At 42.2% G+C, this 17,621-nt stretch overlaps 1 protein-coding gene across 8 annotated transcripts in view; it reads left to right on the forward strand.

Moving 5' to 3' along the window:
* The window catches only part of LOC132872214 (probable E3 ubiquitin-protein ligase HECTD4), an 868,395-nt gene that overhangs the window by 832,656 nt on the left and 18,118 nt on the right, over positions 1-17,621 (forward strand). For 7 of the 8 annotated variants that reach the window (XM_060906858.1, XM_060906861.1, XM_060906860.1 and 4 more), the window contains exons 73-74: positions 9,512-9,678; positions 9,864-10,059. In XM_060906858.1, the coding sequence (XP_060762841.1) occupies positions 9,512-9,678; positions 9,864-10,059 (363 nt within the window). Of the gene's footprint in view, positions 1-9,511; positions 9,679-9,863; positions 10,060-17,621 lie in introns of those variants that run through there. The other variant, XR_009651396.1, reaches the window with a different exon arrangement.

The following is a 17,621-nucleotide window of genomic DNA, read 5'->3' on the forward strand; positions in this document are numbered from 1 at the left end:
GGCACCTCGAACATCTGAGGGCCGTCCTTAGGTCGCTGAGGCGAGCGGGGCTCACAGCCAACCCAAAGAAGTGTGCGATTGGGCGGGTGGAAGTACGGTATCTGGGCTTCCACTTGGGCAACGGACAGGTGCGTCCCCAAATTAATAAGACGGCAGCGATTGCAGCCTGCCCGAGGCCCAAGACCAAAAAGGGGGTGAGACAGTTCCTGGGGCTGGCTGGCTATTACCGTAGGTTTATACCTAATTATTCGGACGTCACCAGCCCGCTGACCGATCTCACTAAAAAGGGGGCACCAGATCCGGTCCAGTGGACGGAGCAATGCCAGTGGGCTTTTTCTGAGGTAAAGGCTGCACTGTGTGGGGGGCCACTGACTTTTCTCTCCCCTTTGTGTTGCCGACCGATGCATCAGACAGAGGGCTGGGGGCGGTTTTGTCCCAGGAGGTGGAGGGGGAGGACCGCCCCGTCCTATACATCAGTAGGAAGCTGTCGGTGCGTGAGGGGCGCTACAGCACCATTGAAAAAGAGTGTCTGGCAATCAAGTGGGCGGTCCTCGCCCTCCGTTACTACCTGCTGGGGCGCCCTTTCACCCTCTGTTCAGACCACGCGCCCCTACAGTGGCTCCACCGCATGAAAGATGCCAACGCGCGGATCACCCGTTGGTATCTGGCACTCCAACCCTTCAATTTTAAGGTGGTCCACAGGCCGGGGGCGCAGATGGTCGTGGCGGACTTCCTCTCCCGTCAAGGTGGGGGGGGGGAGTCGGCTGCAGGCCGGACAGCCGCCCGGCCTGAGTCGGGCGGTGGGGGTATGTGGCAGTGGGGGCATGGTCAAGCGCCGGTCTGTGACAGGAGGGTGGAGTCAGGGAAGGTAAGTGGCAGAATCACTACACCTGACTGGAATTAACCTGTGTTTGTGTGTGTCTTCCCAGTGACCGCGCCCTATTTAGGGAGGGAGAGCAGAGAAGCTCATCCCCCGGACGAGATGCCAGTGTGTGTCTCTATTTGTTGGGTGTAAAATATTGTTAGACTGAAAAGTGTGGCAATAAAGCCTCTGTATACACCTGATCTCTGTCCTGCCGTCCTCTGTGCTCCACTCACTCATATCGAACTGCCACAAATGTTTACGAATAATATCACCCAGAGGTAACCTATATAAAGAAAAAAAGCAGTGGACCCAAGACAGAACCTTGTGGAACACCAAACTTGACCTCAGTATGTCTAGAAAAATCACCATTTACATCAACATACTGATAGCGATCAGTTAAATAAGACCTGAGCCAGGAGGGGGCTGTTCTCTTAACTCCCACAACATATTTTCTAGTCTATCCAGAAGAATGAAATGATCAATGGTATCAAATGCTGCACTAAGGTCAAGCAACACAAGCAGCGAGACAGCCCTGATCAGATGCCAACAGTAGGTCGTTTACTAACTTTAACCAGAGCTGTCTCTGTGCTATGATGAGGTCTAAATCCTGACTGATACATTTCATGGATGTTATTCCTATGTAAATATAAGCAGAGTGCGATTTGTCAAAAAACCAGAAGGGGGGATGTTTTTTTTTAAATCATGAAACGTCACAAAACTAAGGTAACAATAGGCTAACAGCTCAATAACATCCGATGATATCAAATGAATAACACTGTGGCAGCGGGGGCGTGGTCAAGCATCGGTCTGTGACAGGAGGGCGGAGTCAGGGAAGGTAAGTGGCAGAATCACTACACCTGTCGTTAATTAATGTGTTTGTGTGTCTTCCCAGTGACCGCGCCCTATTTCAGGAGAGAGAGCGAGAGCAGAGGGAGCTCTCGCCACAACTAGACGACTGATGTGTGTGCGTGTGTGAGAGTGCAGATAGAAGCTGAAAAGCTGAATAAAAGCGAGTTGTGTGAAATCAGTTCTGTCCTGCCGTCCTTCTGTCACAGACCGATGCTTGACCACGCCCCCGCTGCCCAAACACTAAATGAAAACGAACACTAAACCAGAGATAGTAAATTCATCTTCCTATCTCTCTGACTAAATACACGAACACTAACACAACAAAGTTCGCATTGCTTGTCGCGTTGCTGTGATGTTTCTCTCCCTCTGGATTAAATGGACAGTGACTCGAAAATCACTAAAATACATGAATACTAAATGAACAGTTTGCTCTGATGGCACAGTTCATGTGGCCTTTTCTGCTTTCCCGTCGGTGCGCTCTCCGCCGCGTTTCGCCCTTCTTTAATCCACATTTCTGCGAATTTCTCAGCAGGGAAGGAACGCACGTCTGGCCCATTGACAGCGAGGAAAAGAAGGCTGTCAGTGTGGATACATTCATTATGTTGCACTCATCAGTAAGGATGTGATTCATGGTGCTAAATCCACGTTCACACTCTGGATATTGTTATTATCTACAATGTATCTATTTGCTGGGGACGTTCGTGAACATCAAAGCTGCCACTTCGGGTCATTTTGAAAGTGAGTGCAATGTAGACCATAGAAAACTGTGTCACAACATGCCTGTCATGTCAACTTTTTTTTTGGTTTGTTTGTTTTATTGACGGGGTTGTCCCCGAGGATTTTTTTTTCAGCAGAGATAAAAACCAGAGGGGGGGATGATCCCCACCATCCCCTCCAGCAAATCGCACCCAGAATATAAGCATAACTGCTGTGCTACAGCTTTTTCAAGGATCTTGGAGATAAAGGGGAGGTTTGATATTGGCCAAAAATTAAACAGCTGACAGGGATCAAAGTCAGCTTTTTTAATCAGGGGTTTGATAACTGCTAGTTTAAAGGATTTGGGTACATAGCTGATCCTAAGAGAAGAATTTATTATTTTTAGAAGCGGTTCAATTACTTCAGGTTTTATCTGTTTGACTAGACATGTAGGTAAGGGATCTAGTAGAAGAGAGAGTTTTTATTTTATTAAAGGGAAGAGAGATATGTTTTTTTATCTTCTATTAGGGAGGAGAGATATGTTGATCTAGCAGCACTAAGAGCTTTTCTATACTTCACGAAGCTCTCCTTCCAAGCTAATTTGAACGCTACCAATTTTGTTTGACGCCATTTACGTTCCAATTTTCAAGTGGTCTGTTTTAAAGTGCGAGTGTCATCATTATACCAGGGTGCTAATTTTTTCTCTCTGATCATTTTCCTTTTAAGGGGAGCTACATTATCTAAAGTATAGCAGAGCGTTGACTCTAAGCATTCAGTTGCCTGATCAAGTTCTGCGGGGGCTGACAGTGACCCAATCAAAGTTGATAACTCTGGGAGATCATTTATAAAGCTCTGTGCAGTAGTTGACGTGAATGTACATTTAATACAGTAGCATGGTGAGGTGCATATATTATTACTCAGACATATTTTGAATGAGATGAGCTAATGATCTGAGAACTTCAGACTGTGGAAATGTTGACTATATTTTCTACGTTTAACCTGAATGTTAGTATTAGATCGAGGGTGTGACCACCATTATGGGTCGGCCCTCTGACATTCTGATTAACCCCTACTGAATCTAAAATGGACACACATGCTGTTTTCAAAGGGTCTTCTGGGTTATCGAAGTGAATATTAAAATCTCCAACAACTAAAGCTTTGTCTAAGGAAATAACCAGGTCTGAGGTAAAATCTGCAAATTCAGAAAGAAACTCAGAATATGGCCCTGGGGGCCTGTAAATAATAAAGTAATAGAATTAACTGGGTAGACTTATTTTTCGAGGCTACATAAATTATATTAGTATGAAGAACTTCAAATGTATTAAATTTATAACCAGGTTTGTGTGTTATTATAAATAACTGCGACGCCTCCTCCTCTGCCAGTTAGATGAGGCTGGTGTATATAACTGTATCCAGGAGGACTAGCTTCATTTAATGCTATATATTCATTTGGCTTAATCTATGTTTCACTTAACAAAGTACATTAAACTCCTGATCAGTAATAAGTTCATTAACCATTAGCACTTTAGATGTAAGAGATCTAATGTTTAATAGCCCCACCTTTAGGTCAAAAGGCTGTACAGTTAATATGACTTAATTTTATATTGATTAGGTTACTGGAACAAACTCTTTGAATATTTCTACTTTTTTGTTTAGCTCGGGGAACAGACACAGTCTCAATGTAGTGGACCCTGAGTGACGACTCTGGGCAGCTAGCAGTCGGTTTAGCCTGTTCGTCTGCTCCCTGGCCTTGGCTCTGTATTGTCAGAAGTTAACTAGACCTGTTCTGAGACTATGACCTATGCTGCACGAAATGAGAGCAGCACCTTCCCGAGTGGGATGGATACCATCCCACCCTAACAGGCCGGCAGTGCCCTCAAAATTAGCCCAATTATCTATAAATCCCACACTGTTTTCAGAGCACCACCTGGACAACCAGCAGTTCAGCAACCATAACCTGCTGTAAGCTATATTGCCACACCGCATTGTCAAAAATTATACATACATGGTCAAAAATTTACATACGCTTACTTGGATCATTCATTCAGAGGTACTGAAACTTCCAATATGTCTTTTATCTTGCCAAGGGTTAGGTCTCTTAACTTCCTTTTAGTGATCATGATTGACTACAGCTGGTAGCTTCTCTGTGCCTTCATAAAAAGGGTTTGTTTACAGCACTCATTGGATTGACCAACACACAGTAAAATTGGAAAGTCCAAGGAGCTCAGTGCAGATCTGAGAAAGAGGATCGCAGATATATACAACTCCAGAATGTCTCTTGTAGCCATTTCTAAACTGCAAATTCCAAGAAAAGTTCAAACAATTGTATCCAAGTTATTGTGAGGTGTAGTCACTTTGCCAAGCCACTTTGCTTCAAGAAAACTCAAACCGTCACTCTCCGCTGAAAAGAAATTGGTTTGGATGGTCAGGAACAACCTGGGAACCACCATGGCACAGCCCTGCCATGAACTGGAAGCTGATGGATCACTGTCTACAGTTCAGATCACCATGGACTAAGAGGCTGCTATCCACAAAATAACCCCCTGCTCCAAAATTGACACCTTCAAGCTTAACTAAAGTTTGAAGCTTACCACACGGACAAAGAAAAAAGCTTTCTGGAGGATAGCTGTATGGTTAGATAAGACAAAGATGGAGTTGTTTGGCCACAGTGACCACGATGTACAGAGGGACACTGTACCAACTGGTGGTGGTGGTAGCAGCATCATGCTCTGGGGCTTTTTTTGCTACCAGTGGAACTGGTTCATTGCACAAAGTGGATGGAATAATGAAGACGGAGGACTACCTCAGAATTCTTCAGCATAAACCATCAGAAACTTGAACACGACTTGGGAGTTACAACAGGATAATGAACACACACATCAGAGCTGGTTGTGGAGGATCAAGCAGGCTAACATTAAGCGTAAAACAAGAACTGACTTCAACCCTATTGAAAATATATGGACCGTGCTTATAAGTCGAGTCCATGCCAAGAAAAAAAAACAAATTTAATTGAACTCTACCAATTCTACCATGAAGAGTCGTGAAATATCCAACCAGAATTCTGCCAGAAGCTTGTTCATGATAAAAAATATTTGCCCAAGGTGAATCTTGCAAAGAGACATTTTACCCAAATATTAGGTGTGCTGTATGTATATTTTTTACTCTGTATGTATAATTTTGAGCCTGTGTTGATTTCAGAATACCCAAAGAAAATTAAAACTTGTGCACCAAATTCTCGTTTTTTTTTTTTAATTAAAGATGTATGCTGTACATTCTGCCACAGAAAAAGAACAGTTCAGATAAATTACTGAACGCCCAAATACTGCCATGACATTCATATCCAAGATGACATGTCACTGTATGTAAACTTCTGACCACAGCTGTATTTTCTGACAAAGTTTCTTTTTCTGTCATATTTACAGGGCGATGGCACAATTCTATGATGCAATTTCATGTTTTAGTTTTGTATTTATTGATTTACTCACTTTTTCTTTTACATCTATGATTAAAGTAATAATCTTTAACTTGGGCAGAATCCCAAAATATTCTCATTCACCATGTTCACTTTTACATAGGGCATAAAATAATGGCACACTACACTCTTTTTACTAACCAGTACTAGGATGGGATAAGATTAATTCACTGAATGTGTAACAACTTATTTTTTGTTGAATTTTATTATTGCCTCATGTGACTTTCTTCCCAGCTAAACCTGTTTCATGCTGAGAAGTTCACCTTGGTATGGAAACTGGGCACAGACATTTTAAGATCAAATAATCAAGACAAGCAAACTCACTTAAACTACCACCACCTGTTATGTGATGGAGAAACTGTCACAGGCATTCAGCCATGGGATCAAATTGATTACTGCCATACTGCATAAATCGGTATAACCCATCCCTGCTCTTGGTTCTGATGATGTAAAGGATATTTTTCCCCCACATCATTCCTGAACTCTTGATATGCTAGTATTATCGGTGTGCTTAAAATCCAGATTAAATTGTTTACAGTAGGGCAAAAAAGTATTTAGTCAGTCACCAATTGTGCAAGTTCTCCCACTAAAAAAGATGAGAGGTGCCTGTAATTTTCATCATAGGTATACCTCAACTATGAGAGACAAAATGAGAAAAATCCAGAAAATCACATTGTCTGATTTTTAAAGAATTTATTTGCAAATTATGGTGGAAAATAAGTATTTGGTCAATAACAAAAGTTCATCTCAATACTTTGTTATATACCCTTTGTTGGCAATGACAGAGGTCAAACGTTTTCTGTAAGTCTTCACAAGGTTTTCACACACTGTTGCTGGTATTTTGGCCCATTCCTCCATGCAGATCTCCTCTAGAGCAGTGATGTTTTGGGGCTGTCGCTGGGCAACACAGACTTTCAACTCCCTCCAAAGATTTTCTATGGGGTTGAGATCTGGAGACTGGCTAGGCCACTCCAGGACCTTGAAATGCTTCTTACGAAGCCACTCCTTCGTTGCCCTGGCGGTGTGTTTGGGATCATTGTCATGCTGAAAGACCCAGCCATGTTTCATCTTCAATGCCCTTGTTGATGGAAGGAGGTTTTCACTCAAAATCTCACGATACATGGCCCCATTCATTCTTTCCTTTACACAGATCAGTCGTCCTGGTCCCTTTGCAGAAAAACAGCCCCAAAGCATGATATTTCCACCCCCATGCTTCACAGTAGGTATGGTGTTCTTTGGATGCAACTCAGCATTCTTTCTCCTCTAAACACGACAAGTTGAGTTTTTACCAAAAAGTTCTATTTTGGTTTCATCTAACCATATGACATTCTCCCAATCCTCTTCTGGATCATCCAAATGCTCTCTAGCAAACTTCAGACGGGCCTGGACATGTACTGGCTTAAACAGGGGGACACGTCTGGCACTGCAGGATTTGAGTCCCTGGTGGCGTAGTGTGTTACTGATGGTAGCCTTTGTTACTTTGGTCCCAGCTCTCTGCAGGTCATTCACTAGGTCCCCCCATGTGGTTCTGGGATTTTTGCTCACCGTTCTTGTGATCATTTTGACCCCACAGGGTGAGATCTTGTGTGGAGCCCCAGATCGAGGGAGATTATCAGTGGTCTTGTATGTCTTCCATTTTCTAATAATTGCTCCCACAGTTGATTTCTTCACACCAAGTTGCTTACCTATTGCAGATTCAGTCTTCCCAGCCTGGTGCAGGTCTACAATTTTGTTTCTGGTGTCCTTTGACAGCTCTTTGGTCTTGGCCATAGTGGAGTTTGGAGTGTGACTGTTTGAGGTTGTGGACAGGTGTCTTTTATACTGATGACGAGTTCAAACAGGTGCCATTAATACAGGTAACGAGTGGAGGACAGAGGAGCCTCTTAAAGAAGTTGTTACAGGTCTGTGAGAGCCAGAAATCTTGCTTGTTTGTAGGTGACCAAATACTTATTTTACTGAGGAATTTACCAAATAATTCATTAAAAATCCTACAATGTGATTTCCTGGATTCTTTTCCCCCATTCTGTCTCTCATAGTTGAAGTGTACCTATGATGAAAATTACAGGCCTCTCTCATCTTTTTAAGTGGGAGAACTTGCACAATTGGTAGCTGACTAAATACTTTTTTGCCCCACTGTAACTTGGCCTTCACCATGGCATGGTTTTTGGTGCCAGATGGACTGGTTTGAATATTTCAGAAACAGTTGATCTCCTGGGAATTTTCACACACAACAATCTCTAGCATTTACATAGAGGGTTAAAAAAAATCTTGTGAGCAGAGGGTCTGCAGGCTGAAACATCTTGTCAATGAGAGAGATCAGAAGAGAATGACCAGACTGGTTTGAACTGACAAAGTTTATCGTAACTCAAACATTCTTTACAACCACAGTGAGCAGAAAAGCATCTCAGAAAGCACAATACATCAAACCTTGAGGTGGATGAGCTACAACAGCAGAAGACCACGTCAGGTTCCATTCCTGTCACAGGCTCACCCAAACTGGACAGTTAAAGACTGGAAAAAGGCTAAGTAATTCCGCCTCCCCAATCTTCAGCTGTGTGTGAGCCTGTATCCATGATAGTGTCAGATTATTGTTCTTGGCTAAACACTAAAACCCAATGAGGTCTTCTGCTGAGGAGAGATCAGCAATTTCTGAAATACTGAAAGCAGTCCATCTGGTACCAACATCCATGCCATAATCAGAGTAACAGAGATTTATATCTATTTTTTCTTCATTCTGATCTTTGATGGTAACGTTAACTGAAGCAAATAAATCTTCAAGATTTTTTTTGCATTGTGCTGCTGCCACATGATTGGATGATTAGATGACTGCATGCATGTACAGGGCTTCCTAATAAAGTGGACAGTGAGTGTATACTGGTCATGATTTATAGTAGTTCTCATTAATGTGCCTTACCATGAATATTTTGTTTATAACTACAGAAATTTCACTACTGTGTGCTAACGGAATGACTTTGCTTGGCTAACATACTCTGAAAGCAATATTGTGTACTAGATATGTACACCTCCATCACTGAGGCTGATGCGATACACAAATTTGCCAGTGATCCAATCCATTAAACATATAAAGCAACTACTAATGCAAAACAATTCACCCCTTTTTTTTTTTTGATGTGTTGAATTGCATTCAACACAATACAATTTGACACGATGCGATGAAAAAGAACATGATGCTATGCAATTCAGTATGGTACAGATAGTTTTAATTTCTTTGTTTCTTCTTAAGCAGACAACAAATTATAAATTAACTAAAAATGTACTAATGTAAAGATGTTAGAAATTATGCATTCAAATTTCATCCCAAATTGTATACGGTGCACACTTTTTTTTTTTTATTGGGGCAATCGTATTGGGAACTTTTATGCCTGTGCATCAATGTGAATCTTACCATCCTAATAGTGTATCCTTAATTTTGCAAGCACTCTTGCCAGTATTTTCACCATTGCTCAGCACTATGTTCAGGTGCTTGTGCTTGTTTTTTGTTTGTTTGGTTGTTGTTGTCTTTTTTTTAAACTCTGCAAAAAAAAAGTGAGATACAGCACTTTAACATTCATCTAATTGTGCCTTACTTATGTCACCTTGCTCTACCTGTTTCACTTTGGTATTATTAGGTTACTGATAAGACTGAGTTGGAAGTGCTATGCACAGAAATCTCATCACAGAGCCAATCAGGTGAAAGCCCTGACTCGCCCAGCCGGCCATGCTGCACCTTCACCTATGTCACCATGACAGGCGAGGAGGTGGAACTGTGCCAGGGTGGGCATAACCTTGCCGTCAGGTAGGGTTCAAAGGACATTAGGTAAAAGAGTGGGGAGAAATGTATAGGGTAGGTGGATTGTGCAACTACTTATTGCATTTCAGCTACTGGTAAGCTGACAGATTTTTTTTTTCACCTGCTTGTTTTATCAGATCTTTTTTAATGACTTTAAATTTTTATGCCCGAACACTTTTTTGTATTTCCAGTTGGGAGAACAAAGACTTGTATGCTCAGGCAGTACGTGCGTTGCGCCTGCGGGAATTGCAGAATGTGGAGCGTATGAGTGCTGTTCGTGCAGGTTTGGGCTCCATTATACCTCTGCAACTTCTTACCATGCTCAGCCCTCTAGAGATGGAACTGCGTACCTGTGGCCTTCCCTACATTAACCTGGAATTCCTTAAGGTATTATCATTTTCGAGTATGCTTTCACCTAATTTAACCTTTTTGTTGCATCTTTTACAGTTGAATTTAGAAGTCGACACACTTTTTGAAGTCATTAAAACTTTTTTTTTTTTTTTTAACACTCCACAGATTTCATATTAGCATATAGTTTTAGGAAGTAGTTTAGGACATCTGCTTTGTGCATGGCACAAGTGATTTTTCCAGAAATTGTTTACAGACAGATTATTTCACTTTTAATTGCCGATACCACAGTTCAAATGGGTCAGACCTTTACATACACTCAGTTAACTGTGCCTTTAAACAACTTGGAAAAATTTCAGAAAATTATGTCAAGGCTTTTAGCTTCTGATTGGCCAATTGGAATCAATTGAAAATATAACTGTGGTTGTATTTTAAGGCCTACCTTCAAACTTCATGTCTCTTTTCTTGACATCATGGGGAAAAATCAAAAGAAATTAGCAAAGACCTCAGGAAAAAACAAATAAATTAAATTTTAAAAAATTGTGGACCTCATCCTTGGGAGCAGTTTCCAAACACCTGAAAGTACCATGTTCATACATACAAAACAAAATATGCAAGTATAAACACCATAGGATCACACAGCTGTTGTACTGCTCAGGAAGGAGATAAAATCTGTCTCCTGGAGATAAATGTACTTTGGCACAAAAAAATGCAAATCAATCCCAGAAAAACAAAGGACCTCATGAAAATGTTGGAAGAAAAGGGTAGACAAGTATCTACATATATCCACAGTCCTCTGTGGATATAGACATAACATGAAAGGTTGCTCAGCAAGGAAGAAGCCACTGCTCTGAAATGGTCATAAAAAAGGCAGACTACAATTTGCAAGTGCACATGGGGACAAAGATCTTAGTATTTGGAGAAATGTTCTCTGGTGTGATGAAACAAATAATGAACTGTTTGGCCACCCCATCATTTAACACCATCCCAGCTGTGAAACATGGGTGTGGGAGCATTATGTTTTGGGGGTGTTTTGTTGCAGGAGTGACTAATGCACTTAAAAGAAAATAGACGGCATCATAAGGGAGGAAAAAATTATTTGGATATATTGAAACAACATCTCTACATCAGACAGGGAGTCGGGAAATGGGTGTTCCAAAAAGACAATGACCCTAAGCATACAGTGGTGCTTGAAAGTTTGTGAACCCTTAAGAATTTTCTATATTTCTGCACAAATATGCCCTAAAACAATCAGATTTTCACACAAGTCCTAAAAGTAGATAAAGAGAATCCAGTTTAACAAATGAGACAAAAATATTATAGTTGGTCATTTATTTACTGAGGAAAATGATCCAATATTACATATCTGTGAGTGGCAAAAGTATGTGAACCTCTAGGATTAGCAGTTAATTTGAAGGTGAAATTAGAGTCAGGTGTTTTCAATCAATGGGATGACAATCAGGTGTGAGTGGGCACCCTGTTTTATTTAAAGAACAGGGATCTATCAAAGTCTGATCTTCACAACACATGTTTGTGGAAGTGTATCATAGCACGGACAAAGGACCTTTTTCTGAGGACCTCAGAAAAAGCATTGTTGATGCTTGTCAGGCTGGAAAAGGTTACAAAACCATCTCTAAAGAGTTTGGACTCCACCAGTCCACCAGACCATTGTTACCCTCCCCAGGAGTGGTTGACCATCAAAGATCACTCCAAGAGCAAGGCATGTAATAGTAGGCGAGGTTACAAAGAACCCCAGGGTAAGTTCTAAGCAACTGAAGGCCTCTCTCACATTGGCTAACGTTCGTGAGTCCACCATCAGGAGAACACTGAACAACAATGGTGTGCATGGCAGGGTTGCAAGGAGAAAGCCACTGCTCTCCAAAAAGAGCATTGCTGATCGTTTGCAGTTTGCTTAAGATCACATTGACAAGACAGAAGGCTATTGGAAAAATGTTTTGTGGACAGATGAGACCAAAATAGAACTTTTCGGTTTAAATGAGAAGCATTATGTTTGGAGAAAGGAAAACACTGCATTTCAGCATAAGAACCTTATCCCATCTGTGAAACATGGTGGTGGTAGTATCATGGTTTGGGCCTGTTTTGCTGCATCTGGGCCAGGACGGCTTGCCATCATTGATGGAACAATGAATTCTGAATTATACCAGCGAATTCTAAAGGAAAATGTCAGGACATCTGTCCATGAACTGAATCTCAAGAGAAAGTGGGTTATGCAGCAAGACAACAATTCTAAGCACACAAGTCGTTCTACCAAAGAATGGTTAAAGAAGAATAAAGTTAATGTTCTGGAATGGCCAAGTCAAAGTCCTGACCTTAATCCAATCGAAATGTTGTGGAAGGACCTGAAGCGAGCAGTTCATGTGAGGAAACCCACCAACATCCCAGAGTTGAAGCTGTTCTGTATGGAGGAATGGGCTAAAATTCCTCCAAGCCAGTGTGCAGGACTGATCAACAGTTACCAGAAATGTTTAGTTGCAGTTATTGCTGCACAAGGGAGTCACTCCAGATACTGAAAGCAAAGGTTCACATGCTTTTGCCACTCACAGATATGTAATATTGGATCATTTTCCTTAATAAGTAAATGACCAAGTATAATAGTGTCTCATTTGTTTAACTGGGTTCTCTTTATCTACTTTTAGGACTTGTGTGAAAATCTGATGATGTTTTAGGTCATATGTATACAGAAATATAGAAAATTTTAAAGGGTTCACAAACTTTCAAGCACCACTGTACCTCCAAAATTGTGGCAAAATGGCTTAAGGACAGCAAAGTCAAGTGGCCATTGCAAAGCCCTGACCTCAATCAGATAGAAAATTTTGTCAGCAGAATTGAAAATGTGTGCGAGAGAAAGAAGGCCTACAAACCTGATTCAGTTACCACCAGTTCTGTCTGGAGGAATGGGCCAAAATTCCAACAGAATTATTGTGAGAAACTTGTGGAAGGCTACCCAAAATGTTTAAGCTAAGTTAAACAATTTAAAGTAAATGCTATCATCCATGCATCCATCCATTATCTAGACTGCTTCTCCATTAGGGCAAGCTATCGCAGGGCTAACACAGAGCCAACCAATCATTCACTCTCACATTCACACCTTTGGGCAATTTAGAGTAGTAAGGTGATGCATGTCTTTGGACTGTAGGAGGAAACCTGAGCACCCAGAGGAAACCCATGCAAACTGCACAGAAAGATCCTACTCAGCCACAAATTTTGAACCCAGAACATTACTGTTGTGAAGTGACAGTGATGACCACTGCATCACCATGCCACCCATCAACACTACCAAACACTAACAAAATATAAACTTCTGGCCAACTGAAAATGTAATGAAAGAAATAAAAGCTGAAATAAATAACTGTCTACTATTGTGGGTGGTAAAAGAGAGCAACTGGACTTCCTTGAAGATTCTTGAAGACGTTTCACCCCTCATCCAAAAGGCTTCTTCAGTTCTGTCTGACTAATAGGGAGTATCAGGTATTTATCCTCTCATGGATAAAAAGCAATCCTAAGGTGTCGAGTCATCCTGTTGGTGTGGGTCACTGGGGGCTGGGTGTGAACCACATTGGGGTGATCAATGGGTTGTTGGTTCTCTCTGTCGTCCTGTTAATCACTGAAAACAGCTGGGTTTTGGTGTGCATTCAGTTGTCTGGGAAGTGTGCCAAGGACTGCATTGTAGGTGGCTGATAAATGGTGTCTTAGACCACCACCTCTGTTCAGTGATTGCCATTCCAGGTTGACAAAAATGGCTTCTTTAACTCCTCGCTCATACCAATGATCCTCTCTTCTCAAGAAGCCTTCTTGGATTGTGATGTACACATTAGACAAGACAGAAGCCTTAGTGTCGAGGTCTACTGGAAACCCACACACAGACCAGTACCTACTCTTCGACTCACACCACCCACTGGAACACAAATTGGGGGTCATTAGGACCTTGCAACACAGGGCTCAGAACATCCCTACAATGGGAGAGGGAGCAAAATCACATCAAGAAAGCACTTCAGAACTGCGGGTATCCCAACTGGGCTTTCTTCAAGAGCAGAAAAAGGAACATAACGGACAAGGAGGATAACAGGAACAAACGCAAGAACATTGTCATTCCCTACATTTCTGGTCTATCTGAGAAACTCAGGAAGATCTTCTACAAACACAACATTCCGGTACATTTCAGACCCAGTAACACCCTGAAGCAGAAACTGGTCCACCCTAAGGACAGAATAGCCAGACACAAACAGGACAACGTAGTGTATGCAATTCGGTGCAGTGAGGAATGCATGGACTTATATATTGGGGAAACAAAACAACCGCTTCACAGGCGCATGGCTCAACACAGGAGAGACTAGGGCTGCATGATTATGGAAAAAATGATAATCACGATTATCTTGATCAAAATTGTAATCACGATTATTAATCATGATTATTCTTGATGTTAGGGAAATCACTTAAATTTTATTTCACTATATTCAAACAAACAGTATGAACAGCTTTCAGTGCAGAATGAAATTTAAAAGAGAAGTTCTGATTTCCAAATGACAAATAAATGAAATTTATCCAAGAAATTACCAAAGGATGAAGGAACTGAAAACTCAATTGCAACAATTACATAGCATTTTACTGAGGCCTACAAGTTTTTAGCTAGAAAGACCAGCCTATCAACATGCTCTAGCTTTAAACATGAGCGAAGGCAGGTCACAACATTGCCTCCAGTGCTAAATAGTCTGTTGTTCCGACATAGTTAGCTTTTCTCTCTCACCTCAATCTGTTACCTACTCTCACGCCATTAGGGGGCGAACTGACGCATGTAAGGTTTCATTACTCTGCCTAAATAAGCAAGCAAGCCAGGCGGAGTAATGAAACCTTACATGCGTCGGTTCGCCCCCTAATGGTTTGGCGGAGTACTGGTCAAAAAGTGCTTGATCAGATATGTGGCAGAGCTCGCATTTTAAATGGAAATAAATCGCGATTTTCATTTAATTTAATCGTGGCAGCCAAAATCGCGATTTTCGATTAAATTTGATTAATTGTGCAGCCCTAGGAGAGACAGTTCCTCAGGCCAGGACTCTGCTGTCTATCTTCATCTTAACAACAAAGGACACTGTCTGTGAAGATTCTCAGTCATCCAGGTCATAGTAACTGTGGGTGGTAAAAGAGAGCAACTGGACTTGCTTGAAGATTCTTGAAGACGTTTCACCTCTCAACCAAAAGGCTTCTTCAGTTCTGTCTGACTAATAGGGAGTATCAGGTATTTATCCTCTCATGGATGAAAAGCTCATCTAAGGTGTCGTTGAGTCATCCTGTTGGTGTGGGTCACTGGGGGCTGGATGTGAACAGCTTTGAGAGTCGTTAGGGTGATCAATGGAAAGCTGATTCTCTCTGTCCTCCTGTGAGTCACTGAAAACACCTGGGTTTTGGTGTGCATTCAGTTGTCTGGGAAGTGTGCCAAGGACTGCATTGTAGGTGGCTGATAAATGATGTCTTAGACCCCCACCTCTGTTCAGTGATGGCTGTTCCAGGTTGACAAAAATGGCTTCTTTAACTCCTCGCTCATACCAACGATCCTCTCTGGCTAAAATGCGTACATTGCAATCCTGAAATGAGTGTCCTTTGTTGTTAAGATGAAGGTAGACAGCAGAGTCCTGGCCTGAGGAACTGGCTCTCCTGTGTTGAGCCATGCGCCTGTGAAGCGGTTGTTTTGTTTCCCCAATATACGAGTCCGTGCATTTCTCACTGCACTGAACTGCATACACTACGTTGTCCTGTTTGTGTCTGGCTATTCTGTCCTTAGGGTGGACCAGTTTCTGCTTCAGGGTGTTACTGGATCTGAAATGTACCGGAATGTTGTGTTTGTAGAAGATCCTCCTGAGTTTCTCAGATAGACCAGAAATGTAGGGAATGACAATGTTCTTGCATTTGTTCCTGTTATCCTCCTTGTCCGTTATGTTCCTGTTATCCTCCTTGTCCGTTATGTTCCTTTTTCTGCTCTTGAAGAAAGACCAGTTGGGATATGCGCAGTTCTGAAGTGCTTTCTTGATGTGATTCTGCTCCTTCTCTTTTCCCTCTACCGTTGTAGGGATGTTCTGAGCCCTGTGTTGCAAGGTCCTAATGACCCCCAATTTGTGTTCCAGTGGGTGGTGAGAGTCGAAGAGTAGGTACTGGTCTGTGTTTGTGGGTTTCCGGTAGACCTCGATGCTAAGGCTTCTGTCTTGTCTAATGTGTACATCACAATCCAAGAAGGCTAGATTATTCCCACTGACGTCCTCCCGAGTGAAATTGATGTTGATATCCACTGCATTGATGTGCTTAGAGAAGGCTTCCACTTCATGGGTTTTGATTTTAACCCAGGTGTCATCCACATATCTGAACCAGTGGCTGGGAGCAACTCCTGAAAAGGTGGTCAAAGCTTTATGTTCCACTTCCTCCATGTAAAGATTGGCCACAATAGGGGACACCGGTGAGCCCATGGTGCATCCATGCTTCTGTCTGTAGAAACTTTCATTAAACTGGAAATAAGTGGTAGTCAGGCAGAGGTCAAGCAGGGTGCAAATCTGGTCCGTGGTGAGGTTCGTTCTATCCAGTAAGGTGCTGTCTTGAAGGAGTCGTTTTCTAACGGATTTGACTGCTTTTGTGGTGGGAATGCAGGTGAAAAGAGAAGTGACATCGTAGGAAACCATGGTTTCATCTAAGTCTAGTTTGAGGTCTGCAACTTCAGTAGCAAAATCTTGGGAGTTTTTGATGTGATGTAGCGTATTCCCAACAAGAGGAGCCAGGATGGTGGCTAGGTGTTTGGCAATGTTATAGGTGACAGAGTTTATACTGCAGATGATGGGTCTGAGTGGAGCTCCTTCCTTGTGAATCTTGGGGAGTCCGTATATGAGAGGAACGGCTTCCCCAGGGTACAATCTGTAGTACAGAGATCGGTTGATGGCTTGGACCTTTTCTCGTTGTTGCAGGCAGCTAACAACTTTCTTTTTGTAACCACTGGTGGGGTCCCGCCTTAAGGTTTCATAGGTGGTTGTGTCGCTGAGGAGACTGGTCATCCTGGAGTGGTAGTCTGCTGTGTTTAGCACCACTGTGCATCTCCCTTTGTCAGCAGGAAGGATGGTGATGTTCCGGTCTCTTTGAAGCAATGTAAGAGCCCTCCTTTCTTGGCTGGTGAGGTTGGAGGGGGGTGCTTTTGCACTGGACAGAGCAGCTGATATCTTCAGTCCAAGTTGTTCTGCCTCTGTGTTGGTCAGATTGTTGTTTCTGATGGCTGACTCTGTGGCTGTGATGAGATCTACCACTGGTATCCGCTCTGGTGAAACTGCAAAGTTAAGTCCCTTGAATAAAACATCTTTCTCTGGTTGGGTGAGTACCTTGTCGGATAAGTTCTTCACCCATTTCTCTTCTATGTCCGGTTGTGTAGCCTGGTCAGATTTCTTCCTCCAAGTCAGCACTTCTCTCTTACTGGAGATGGTGATTTTAGACAGCAATGTTTGAAATTTGCGTATCTGTTGCAACAAAGGACACTCATTTCAGGATTGCAACGTACGCATTTTAGCCAGACAGGATCGTTGGTTTGAGCGAGGAGTTAAAGAAGCCATTTTTGT

Source organism: Neoarius graeffei, chromosome 24 (genome assembly GCF_027579695.1).
Source record: "Neoarius graeffei isolate fNeoGra1 chromosome 24, fNeoGra1.pri, whole genome shotgun sequence".
NCBI classification, from domain to species: domain Eukaryota; kingdom Metazoa; phylum Chordata; class Actinopteri; order Siluriformes; family Ariidae; genus Neoarius; species Neoarius graeffei.